This window comes from Clinocottus analis, unplaced genomic scaffold, assembly GCF_023055335.1.
Source record: "Clinocottus analis isolate CAN_PGR_092001 unplaced genomic scaffold, fCliAna1.0.p SCAF_4, whole genome shotgun sequence".
Taxonomy (NCBI): domain Eukaryota; kingdom Metazoa; phylum Chordata; class Actinopteri; order Perciformes; family Cottidae; genus Clinocottus; species Clinocottus analis.
The window spans coordinates 22,040,670-22,052,813 of NW_027176153.1; the positions used below are offsets into that span (position 1 = coordinate 22,040,670).

At 42.1% G+C, this 12,144-nt stretch overlaps 3 protein-coding genes across 3 annotated transcripts; all 3 read left to right on the forward strand.

Moving 5' to 3' along the window:
• The first annotated feature begins 802 nt into the window (after window positions 1–802).
• ccn5 (cellular communication network factor 5) lies at window positions 803–5,694 on the forward strand. Its single transcript, XM_068598369.1, has 5 exons — window positions 803–873; window positions 1,913–2,129; window positions 2,652–2,900; window positions 4,208–4,449; window positions 5,407–5,694. The coding sequence occupies exons 1-5, from the start codon at window positions 811–813 to the stop codon at window positions 5,692–5,694; spliced, it is 1,059 nt and encodes a 352-aa protein (XP_068454470.1). The 5' UTR covers window positions 803–810.
• A 2,223-nt stretch (window positions 5,695–7,917) lies between these two features.
• On the forward strand, window positions 7,918–8,922 carry LOC137800981 (P2Y purinoceptor 1-like). Its single transcript, XM_068598359.1, has one exon. It carries the CDS (start codon window positions 7,918–7,920, stop codon window positions 8,920–8,922), a length of 1,005 nt encoding a protein of 334 aa, XP_068454460.1.
• A 1,724-nt stretch (window positions 8,923–10,646) lies between these two features.
• LOC137800837 (P2Y purinoceptor 1-like) lies at window positions 10,647–11,856 on the forward strand. The gene has a single exon (XM_068598192.1). The coding sequence runs from the start codon at window positions 10,743–10,745 to the stop codon at window positions 11,745–11,747; it is 1,005 nt and encodes a 334-aa protein (XP_068454293.1). The 5' UTR covers window positions 10,647–10,742; the 3' UTR covers window positions 11,748–11,856.
• The last annotated feature ends 288 nt before the right edge of the window (window positions 11,857–12,144 follow it).

The following is a 12,144-nucleotide window of genomic DNA, read 5'->3' on the forward strand; positions in this document are numbered from 1 at the left end:
AGTAATAAAGCGGCTCAGCTGTGCTCTTTCTAATCCAAGATGTGTCCTTGTGGCCTCTGAGTCCTGCTTGCGTCCAGGCTCCTATTTGAACTGTCTTCAAAGTGCAGCTTCTCTCACAACAGAAGAGATTGCAGTGATTCAAGTTCATGCCTCAGACATGCTGCCCTTACACCATGGAAACCAGAGGGAGGAGAAGGATTTAATCTCTTTTAAGTCTGGCTGAAGTTACACATAAAGGTTTCAGAAGTATTTTAGGGTTTCGGGGGATGAAAATGACATTGTGGCAATATCTGCTCTATGTCTGTCTTTTCAAAAGATCGTCTGCTATATCTGACTCACCATCCAGGGGAAATGGCAGCCTGTAAAAACATCAGCAAGATAAAAAATCTCGCAGACTTAAATCGGAATCGTCACCACAAAAGCCCCGCGAGCTGTTTGACTTGTGGACAACTGGGCTAATGTATTTTTCTCCCCTCAGCTCGTGTTAAGCTGTGTAAACTTAGAACGCCACAAGACTGGAAAGAGAGGGAGGAAAGGAAAAAGAGGGGAAAGACTTGGGGGTGGAGGTGTGTGTGTGTGTGTGTGTGTGTGTGTGTGTGTGTGTGTGTGTCTGGAAGTGAAAACGGGCAGCAGGGAGGAGGAATGTGAAACATTTCTTATGCTGGTCCAGTGGCTGTTTACACGGTAGTCCGCCTGTGACATCAGAGTCCAGACTTTATAAATGTCAGCAAGCGCAAGAATGAGCAGTTAGCAAACAGCGTCACACAGGTTGTTGAGACAGCGTGAGCTCCATCAGCAACACCAGCCCCCATGGACCGACTGCTGCGTGCCTGTGCCGTGGCCTCGGCGGTGCTGCTGTGCGCCGCGACACAGGTGAGGCCCGTTCCTGCTTACTTACTGGAGCTTTTTCTGAATGAGATGTAAGTGTTGTATGTGTGAGAGAGGAGGCGTGGAAGTTGAAGTGACAATTTCCAGGGATTTCTTTTTTTTGTGGCTCCAATATTGGAAGAAGATTAATTTATTGTTGATTTTTTTTCTTCTATGGAGGATATCACAGAGTCTCATGTACTAACAAAGTATAGTTTTTATTTGTTTAATGAGTGGATTCTTTATCTGCTGGTCGACCCTGATTTGAAATGAAGAACTGTGATCGTGTCTGGACAGAAATGAGATCACAGCTGTACAATTTAAACTCTTTAACTGTTACATTACATGTTTTATTGATTATTTGAATGATGTAATTGATTTGTTGTTTGGTAAAAATAATGGCCATGACTATCAGAAAGTTGCTTGTTTTGTTCAACTAACAATCCAAAACCCAAAGATATTCAGTGTATGGTCATGAGACGAATACAAGAAGCCAATCCAATCAAGACTTTCTGGCATTTTTGCTTTGAATATTATGTATAAGAGGGATAAATTAACTATTGCATTTTCTGTAGTTAATTGACTGATCATTTTAGCCATTAATATGAGCAAATTGCATTGGTTGTCACTTTTTGGTTTAAAGCTGATAAACAGTAAATGCATAATGTTTGATGGCCTTCAATAATTACAATACAGAAGCATTATCTTGTTGAGCAGTAAGCGAAAAGACAAGCCGCTGTCTGCGTTTCTCTCCATCATTCATAAAGCGCTGAAGAGATTCTTCTGCTCTAGTTAAGTGAGAATTGGCTGGTCCAGATCCTCCCTGTGTTTTGGCTCCACCAGCTAAATGTAATTGGAAACAGTGATTTGGCCTGTGTGTGTTGTTGGAAACCAGTGTGCAGTCTCTGAGAAGACCAATAACATCTTTCTTTACTCTGAACATGTAATCATGAGGATAACAATTGACCTCATGACGATGGCGCGAGGACAACAATGATGTATCATCCTCTCTAACCTTGTTCCCACCTGTGACCGCCCCCTGCAGGTGTTGTGCCAGCTGTGTGACACCCCCTGCCTCTGCCCCAGTTCTCTCCCCGAGTGCCCCGCGGGAGTCCCACTGGTGCCGGATGGCTGCCGGTGCTGCCAGGTGTGCGCCCGGCAGCGAGGCGAGTCCTGCACTGACGTGTTTCCCTGCGACGGCCGGAGAGGCCTGCAGTGCGACCGCAGCGCCAGCTTCCACGGAGAGCCCGGGGAGTGTGTCAGTGAGTGCCTCCTCTAACGAGCAAACAACCAGGCTTCACGGACGCGTGGGTGGAGAAGGGAGTGGAGGAGGACGCACAAGGGAGGAGGCGATAAAAAAAAAAAAACGCATTGCGTTCACATGAGCGGCACCAACAGACAGTTTAATGTTTAAAGTCTGCTCGACAGAGATGACCGGCGGGCCACGCCGCTCTGACAGAACCCTAAAACATTTAAACAGATCTGCGGTTGTCACATTTCCTCTGATGACTGTACATGGTAGATTGCAGAGACAACACACAAACGAATCCTGAGTTACTCAGTAGAGAGGCCTGGTTTCCCATGAAGCTACGTAACCCTCATTGGCACGGACAGCACCTCCTGTGTGTCCTCATGTGAAACCGCTCGCTTTCATTTCCCCCCTTATGTGTCACCTAATCTAATCCTTTCACTTCCTGATTATGTTTTCCCTCATCCATTTCAAGTTGCAGGTGCGTTTGAGAAAGTCAAGAAGCCGTCTGGCGCTGTGTGTGTTTCTCTTCCAGGTCAGGAGGATCTGAGCTGTGAAGTAAACGGCGTCACATACAATGAGGGCCAGTCCTTTCAGCCCTCCTGTGACACCTACTGCCACTGCAGAGGCGGAGGGCTCAGCTGTGTGCACGCTTGTCCTCTGAATGTCCGTCTTCCCACTCCGGACTGTCCCAACCCACAACAGGTCCGGCTACCGGGGAAATGCTGCAAGGAATGGGTGTGTGAAAACCTCGAGAACACAGTCATTCAGGATGCCATCACAGGTAAACCCGACAGATGGATGGGCGAGTTAACCCTTAAAGGAAAAAAAACAAACATTAAAGCTCCTCCAATGCAGGTCTTTATTCATGTTTTAAAGTGGTCGTACTAGCAATATGCAGCAGTGAAATACAGTAGAATATTCATAGTAAACTCAAAATGGAAAAGTGGGCTTTATTAGGAAAAAGCTTATTTGGGCTCTTCTTATCGAAAGTTAGAAAAGATGATGGATGCTAAGCTACATCCAGCAGCAGCTTAGCTTAGCAAAAAGACTAGAAACAGTGGGAAACAGCTTACTTGACTCTGCACAAAGAAAAAACTATTCAAAATCTGCCAGCAAAGATCACAAATGAACATCTTATGACATGACATATCTTATATTTAATAAGCTAAGCTAACTGTTTCCTGGCTCTAGCTTCATATGTCATGAGCTGACAGAAGAGTTGTGTCTCTGCGAGAAAGCAAAAAAGTGCATTTCCCAAAATGGCAAATTTGTCCTTATAATTATGTTCTGACTTCAGATCTAGGTATTTACAGCATATTTTCCAGTTTCAGATGTGTCTATGCATATACTATGATTGGTTTTCTCGGCTACAAACGTTGCTCATTGATGATCAGTCCATATGGCAACGTAATCCTTCCCTCATTTATATGAGGTTTGTCACTGGTGGTCATGTCTGGAAGTTTTTACTGCAGCATTTTTGTATTAAACTGGGGTGTGTCTGGCCAAAGGAAAACTCCCAAAGTCCAAATATAACCACATTTTGTTGGAAAAGTCAAAACCTTTTTTTTTTTTTTTCAGACACGCCAAGTTTTTGAGTTTCATAACAACTTCAGCCGTGTAACAATTAAACATATGAAGCCATGCCGAGACTATGACTTTCAAAAGGGGGAGTGTGTGAATGTAGATGTGAGTGTTAAGCAAATGAAGCCGCTCCAAAAACATCTGGAATTCAAAACATTGTCTGAGTCAAACAACCCGTGAGAGCAGTAACAGAACATTTTGTTCTTGGATGCAAAACCTGCGATGTCATTCCTGCAGATCAGCTGATTATCATGACTTTATCCATGTTTGTTTTGGTAGGAACGACAATTTGCTCCGGCATTTTTATGTCCACTAAAGGCAGAAGCATTGGCTTAATTTGAATTTCTTTGTGAGCATGAGAAACAATCCAATGAGATGTTAAAGTCAGTGGAAGTGAGTCGCTGAGCCGTCACCAGCTTCTAGTTTAGTGTACAGAGGTTCTCACACTGTGATGTGAACCGAATTTGCTTCTCACTCTCGTGATTGTTTTTATTTTGTCTTGTTCAGCCATGAGACCCGGCAGGTTGTGGCCGGCTCTCCCGATGGATCACCCGCTACGTAAACTGGTCCCACCTGCCCCCACCTGTCCAGAGCAGAGCACCAGGTGGAGCGCCTGTTCCCAGAGCTGCGGCGCCGGGGTCTCCACGCGCGTCTCGAACCAGAACCCGGCCTGCAAGCTGCAAATGGAAACTCGACTTTGCAAAGTGCGGCCTTGCCATAATGCTCAGCACGTCTCGAGGGAACCTATGGTGAGAGTCTATTTCTTCTACCAGGACCGTCCTCGAGTAAAGAAATGCTCAGTCGACTAACACGAGTACGACTTTATCGATTACTCATTAATTAACCAAGTTTCTCCACAAAGAATCATGCAAAAGCATCACTTCAAAGAATAAAGTATAACTGAATCAACTGAAGACATCTTCCGATTAGTTGACTAATTGACTAACAAGGCGGCAGCTTTACACATCTCACTGGGTTCCCCTGATGGCTTTGAATGGTCAAACCCACACAAATCCCGGCTTGTTTTGGGGTTTTATGTGCTGGATTTTGGAGAATATCTCCTAAAATCTGGATGGCTAATACAATACAATGGGAAACAGAATTTCTCACAAACACATTTTTAAAAACCAGAGCAATTGTCTGCATGGATAAATACATTGAAGGTAAACTTTTATTTGTTTTAATGATCCGAGGCAGACCTATGGAAGCCCATTCCCGCAACACACAAGAAAAAAAATTAGGACCAAAAAAAAAAAAAAGAAAAATTAGGCCCAAAAAAATTATTAATTAAGACCAAAAAAAAAAAAAAAAGAATTAGGGACGGAAAAAAAAAATCATAATTATCTGAGGCAGAGCTTTGGAAGCCCATTCCCACCACACACACAAAAAAAAAATTAGGACCAAAAAAAAAAAAAAAAAATTAGGCAAAAAAAATACTTAAGACGCAAAAAAAAAAAAAAAATTAGGGACGAAAAAATAAAAAATTAGGACCAAAAAAAATGAAGTCCTAATTTTTTTTATTTTTTTTTTTTGTCCTAATTTTTTTTTTTTTGGGTCCTAATTTTTGATTGGTGTGGCGGAAATGGGCTTCCATACAGAGCTGGCCTGCACAACCAAATACTAAATTAAAGATGGGAGGTAAGTGTTTTAAGTTTGTGTGTGTGTGTGTGTGTGTGTGTGTGTGTGTGTGTGTGTGGTTTTCCTAGTGGGGACGACAGGGGCGGTGCCAGGCCAGCTACACGTCACCCGGGCCCATCCGGCTAGTTCACCAAGGCTGCTACAGCACCCGCGCCTATCGGCTGCGGTACTGCGGACAGTGCGCCCACTCGCGCTGCTGCACGCCTCACCAGACGGCCACGGCTGAGCTGACCTTCCGCTGCCCCACCGGCAGACTGCTACGGAGAGCTGTGATGATCATCCACTCTTGTGTTTGTCACAACAACTGCCCCTACGCGCCTTACAGCAACCCGGCTCTGTGGGGATTCAGACCCTGATCGGCCTGGAGAAGAGCTGACATCCTCTAATTAAGGGACCTTGAAAGTAGATCAACTTTGATTTGGGTTGGGATGAATGAGGAACTTCAAACGTGTATAATCTCAATCTGCACTTATTCACAATACTTTCCACTCCTACACCTTGGTAACCCATTATACCGATGGTTTTATTAATTGAAAGAAAGAAAGAACACTGAATTTACAGTGTAAAGCACATTTTTTACTAAAAGTGCTTGACAGGAAGAAGAAAAGAGACAATGAAGACAATATATAAAACAACCAGAAACAAGTTTATAACCCATAAAAGAAAATTCTCAAATTAAGGAAAGAAGTTGGTTTTTAAAGAAAGATATGCACTGATTTTCCTTCTCTGAGACTTTCCCATCTGGGGGTCAGAGGGCACGATAACACCTTTAGTTTCAGAGGTGCCTGATGGTGTAACGCCAAAGTAAAATTCTATAATTAACCCTGTGACAGCGAGTCCATAGAGAGAAACAAAAGCTGGTGTTGTTTGTGATTTATATATTTAAATGTTGTCTGGTTGGCTTTCTCCCCGATCTTCAGACTGATGTTAAGGTCTGATTCTTGTAAAGTTCTTTAGTTTTAAAAAACAGGACTGAACAAGTCTTATTAAGGTCCCCATTTAGATTGGGATCAGTAATCTCACAATGTGTTTTACACTGCGGGAAATCTTTTCAGCAAGTGGACCGATAACGTTTGAGTAATTCTTCATCACTGTATCTGGGCCAAGAAACATCATTTTCTGGTATTTGAGTGTTTTTCACCTAAAAGACTTAAAATATGACCAAGGACAGCGCTTTGTCTTTTAGAGCAAATTTCATTTCATGGAAATTTATGCCACAGATTGACTCCAACCTCCGTGTTGACAGATGTTGTTTTTTAAACGTGAGCAATGCAACTTTTGACTTGTACAGTTTTTGTGTTTGTAGTCTCATGACATTGCACTTATTTCTTCATTTTTGTTGTGTTGTAAATAATGCTCTCCTCCTCTCATATGTATAGTGAAATTTGTCTCAATAATTTACACATGTCTTTTCTACTTTCAATGAGTTTTGTGTTTTTATTTGTATTGTTACAAAGTATTCACAGATTGACATAGTAGTGTTATACATGCTGTAGCTTCATCATTCATCAATAATTATTGTGCAGTGTACACTTCTGTCTTTCTTGACGAGCTGCCAAATATTTGCACGCAGTACTACACAGAACCACAGAAGTTAATGTTGATATTTCATATGAAAAATTAAGCCAAAAATAACTACTAATGTTACTATTAATGTCTTGTTGTTGACGTCTTCTTTTAAGTTGTGCACATAAGTGTGCAGTGTAGCTCAGTCATAGCAGACGAACTTGTTAGACATCCTGACATCTAGTGGACAAAAGAATCTACTGCTGATGCATTTTTGATCATTTTGAAACGATTTTATGATGAGGATATTATAATATAATTATATTTCAAAGTCCCTGCAATATTATTGATACTATGCACGTATCAGAAGATACAATAGGCTCATTGTTAAGCAACTGCAAAAGAAAGTACATTATACAGGATGCCGACACCCTCACAGTTTCAAACCACACCAGTTGTCTTCTCACTGAAATAGGTTACCCACCAGCAAATTACGTAACTGCAAGCCCTGCGGTTAAATTATTGTGTGTAAGCATTTTATTTCTGTAAAGACATCTTCTTCATGTAGAAAGAAAGATCTGTATAATGAGAAGCTAGCTACTCTTTGTAGCTACATGTCACAGAATTAGCTTTTAACAGACCTCCCATAAATATTTAAACCTCTAATGTTAGAAAAATTACTAGAAGCATTGCTTAGAGCGAGATATTCAGTTTCCATTTCTCATACGGTTTCATAAAGGGCATCAGACAAAAGAAAGAACATCTCCATGGGAGGCAGCACACACTCACTTTTAAACCTGTAATTGTCGTGTAAGTTGCTACTGGGGCTCAGCATCTACTCACTTCAGATGACCTAGATTTTATATTTTCAGTTCGAAAACAAAACAGACAAACCAGCCAACACAACCCATGTTGTTTCCTGAACACTGACAGGTGCAGAAACTTGATACAAAAGAGGCTGTGACAAAAAAAGAGGAAGTCTTCTCTGAACCACTCAACCAACAGTCATTCCATTTATATCTATCCAACACTTCTAAAGGGCAGAAACTGTACCAGCTGCTGTTCAGAGGACAATGAATAACACATATTGTCAACAAATCAGCTTTAACTTTACAGGCAGATTTCTGCCTCCTGTTTACATCTTAGTCTTCATCATTGGTCTGGTAGCTAATGGATGGGGATTGAAGTCTCTGCTGCAGAACTGGAAGAAACTGGGTAACGTCAACATTTTTGTTCTCAACCTTGGACTTGCAGATATTCTGTATCTGCTCACGCTCCCATTTTTGATGGTGTACTACTTCATGGGGAGTAAATGGATCTTTGGAGATGCTTTCTGCAAGATAACACGATTCTGCTTCAACATGAATTTGTATGGCAGCATCGGGTTTCTTACTTGTATCAGTGTGTACAGGTACCTGGGTATTGTCCATCCAATGAGAGTGAAGGGAAGAATAACTGTCACCCACTCTGTGGGCATCTCAGTCATGGTTTGGCTGTTGGTGAGCGTTCAAAGTCTTCCTGACATGTTCTTCAGCAAAACATTAAGAAACAAGCCTGGGAAATGCTACGACACCACCAGCAACATCTACGTGGAGGATTACCTGAAATACAGCCTTGGATGGACCCTCACTGGGTTTTGTATTCCATTCCTCATCACACTGGGCTGCTACGGACACGTGATTGTTTTTCTCTGCCGCACAAAAAATGCTGAAAAGGTACTGAAACAGAGATGCTTGAAGTTGTTGTGCATCTGGATTCTTCTCTTCTCTGTTTGTTACGCCCCCCATCATCTATTCAAGAACCTCAACCTCTGGTCAAGAGTTCTGTCCAGAAAGAAGTTATGCAGCGAGTGGTTTAATGGAGTCTACATTGCTCATCAGATAAGTCGCGGCCTTGTGTGTCTGAACAGTGCTCTCAACCCTCTGGTTTACCTCCATGGAAATGAAGATGTTCCTGCTCAGCTCAGACGACGGCTTCAGCCAGCCTGTCGGATATTCAGCTGCTTGAGTCCGTGTAACTTTGGCTGTTTGCCTGTGGCACAAACTGCAGATGAAGTTGAACCAGAGTTAAAATGTTAACATTAACTCGTTATGCTCAAACAGTATGCAGCTGTCATCACAACTAGTGGTGTGAAATGACTACAATGTACGTCAAATTGTTAATAGTTCTCTGATGTGTTGCTTTTTTGCCTGATCAATTATTTTGGCTCAGTCACATGTTTACAAATGTAGCAAATAAAAAAGGCAACTCAGATTAACCCCAGCGCTCAACGTATCTGTTTTCTTTCAGAAGAGTTTTTTTGGAGTGGTATGGATCACATCTCGCTTGGGGTGGTGAAGCCCAACACCATGCATCGTCTCTATAACTATATAGTTTGCGTCACAATCATTGCCTCAATCACTGTTATGTGGCTTGTAACATCCGGCCATAGTCATGTGACTGTTGCTATTATAAACTAACACTTATCACTATAACTCGTGCCGACTCTGTTTGCTGCTGCAGCTCCCTCAACCGCCATGAACTCAGTACGAAGCCTGTTTGTTCTGGAAAACCTCTTTTACCTCTAACGGGTCCCAAATATTTTTTATTTGCAAAACAATTTCCTCAAAAAGCTGGGTGCTGCAGTTTCTATCAAAAGTTACTTTTATTTCAGACAGCTTGATGGTCCGCTTTTGACTCGAAAATAAACACTTTACACACTATTTAGCATTAGTAAAGCATAAGTAAACACGTATGTACTGTTAATGAATTGCATACTAATGAGTTATGAGTGTTCATGTTGGAAAAATGCTTTATAAATGACGAATTAAGTGTGTACTCATGCTTGTAGTTCTTCTACAGTGCTACCGAATGTCCATACAATACTGTTGAACGTTTAAACTAAAACCCTGATGCTCACATGCACCCACTCACACAGTCTATTTCACTCTGTTCACACAAAAGAGTAATAGTTGCATGTCATCATCAACCTTCGAGGAAAAAAAGCCCAGCCGGCTTCATAGCGCATGTGCGCGTGCCACACTGGGAAGCTCATAGCTGCTCTGCGGTTCAGCTGAAACCGCCATCTCATCCAACGGCGGAGCTGCAGGAGCATCGCGTCTACCCTTTGGTTCGATCGACAGTGATCACTATCAGCTCCAGTAGGCTTGTCAGAGGTGCCTATGGCACAAAATACAAATGATATATTGTCCCTAATCCTGCACATTTTATATTTGGGTCTTTTCACAGGCATTGCAACATACAGATGAATGGTTATTAGAGGCCAGAAAGGGGTAAAAACCAGCATATGATTTGAAAATGAATTAATGATGCGCTTAAATCACTATGTGAAATATGCAAAAGATGTTATTTTTGCAAAACAAGACAGTAGAGAATAGTGAATTGTAGAATCAGAATTCCCAACACTTTCAGATGGAGGGTCCATATAGTGTTTATTTTCTGAGCACCAGAAACCTTTTTTCAATTATTTCAATGAGGAGAGAGCGTATGTAGAGAAAAGGCGCAGCAGGCATGACTCTTTTTTCTTTTAGCGCTCTGAATGCTTATTTTTTCTTTTCGGATAAGGTTTCATGAAGGACATCAGAAAGAGAAAGAACATCTCAGTGCGAGGCCGCACACGCACATTTAAAGCTGTAATTGTAGTCTAAGCTGGGCTCAGCATGTACACACTTGTGATGATCAACATTTTATAGTATTAGTTTGAAAAAAAACAGACAACGTAGCCAACACAACCCATGTTATTTCTTGAATACTGACAGGTGCAGAAACTTGAATGTGGTATATAAGAGGCTGTGGAACAAAAGAGGAAGTCTTCTCCAAATCACCGCAGTGATTTATTTTTATATCTATCCAACAATTCACGAGGGCAGGAACTGTACTAACTGCTGTCTAGAAGACAATGAATAACACATCTTGTCAACAAATCAGCTTTAACTTTCCAGGCAGATTTCTGCCTCCTGTTTACATCTTAGTCTTCATCATTGGTCTGGTAGCTAATGGATGGGGATTGAAGTCTTTGCTGCAGAACTGGAAGAAACTGGGTAACGTCAACATTTTTGTTCTCAACCTTGGACTTGCAGATATTCTGTATCTGCTCACGCTCCCATTTTTGATGGTGTACTACTTCATGGGGAGTAAATGGATCTTTGGAGATGCTTTCTGCAAGATAACACGATTCTGCTTCAACATGAATTTGTATGGCAGCATCGGGTTTCTTACTTGTATCAGTGTGTACAGGTACCTGGGTATTGTCCATCCAATGAGAGTGATGGGAAGGATAACTGTCACCCACTCTGTGGGCATCTCAGTCATGGTTTGGCTGTTGGTGAGCGTTCAAAGTCTTCCTGACATGTTCTTCAGCAAAACATTTAGAAACAAGCCTGGGAAATGCTACGACACCACCAGCAAGCTCTACGTGGAGGATTACCTGAAATACAGCCTTGGATGGACCCTCACTGGGTTTTGTATTCCATTCCTCATCACACTGGGCTGCTACGGACACGTGATTGTTTTTCTCTGCCGCACAAAAACCAGTGACGAGTTACTGAAACAGAGATGCTTGAAGTTGTTGTGCATCTGGATTCTTCTCTTCTCTGTTTGTTACGCCCCCCATCATCTATTCAAGAACCTCAACCTCTGGTCAAGAGTTCTGTCCAAAAATAATTTCTGCAGCGAGTGGTTTAATGGAGTCTACATTGCTCATCAGATAAGTCGCGGCCTTGTGTGTCTGAACAGTGCTCTCAACCCTCTGGTTTACCTCAGTGGAAATGAAGATGTTCCTGCTCAGCGAGGACGACGACTTCAGCCAGCCTGTCGGATATTCAGCTGCTTGAGTCCGTGTAACTTTGGCTGTTTGCCTGTGGCACAAACTGCAGATGAAGTTGAACCAGAGTTAAAATGTTAACATTAACTCGTTAAGCTCAAACAGTACGCAGCTGTCATCACAACTAGTGGTGTGAAATGACTACAATGCATTCTAAGTCACATGTTTACAAATGTGGCAAATAAAAAAAGGCAACTCAGATTAACCCCAGATCTCAACGTATCTGTTTTCTTTCAGAAGAGTTTTTTTGGAGTGGTATGGATCACATCTCGCTTAGGGTGGGGAAGCCCAACACCATGCATCGTCTCTATAACTAAATAGTTTGCTTCACAATCATTGCCTCAATCACTGCTATGTGGCTTGTAACATCCGGCTATATTTTCATGCAACTGTGGCTTTAATAATCTAACCCGTATCACAATAACTCTGCTGATACTCGTGTCAACTCTGCGGCTGCAGCTCCTTCAACCGCCACAAA

Excerpts from the sequence above, each read along its gene's own strand:
- LOC137800981 (XM_068598359.1), top strand. The coding sequence starts at position 7,918 with ATGAATAACACATATTGTCAACAAATCAGCTTTAACTTTACAGGCAGA.
- ccn5 (XM_068598369.1), top strand. The coding sequence starts at position 811 with ATGGACCGACTGCTGCGTGCCTGTGCCGTGGCCTCGGCGGTGCTGCTG. Across the intron at positions 2,901-4,207 it reads CATTCAGGATGCCATCACAG|CCATGAGACCCGGCAGGTTG; the intron begins GTAAACCCGACA and ends TGTCTTGTTCAG. Across the intron at positions 4,450-5,406 it reads ACGTCTCGAGGGAACCTATG|TGGGGACGACAGGGGCGGTG; the intron begins GTGAGAGTCTAT and ends TGGTTTTCCTAG.
- LOC137800837 (XM_068598192.1), top strand. The coding sequence starts at position 10,743 with ATGAATAACACATCTTGTCAACAAATCAGCTTTAACTTTCCAGGCAGA.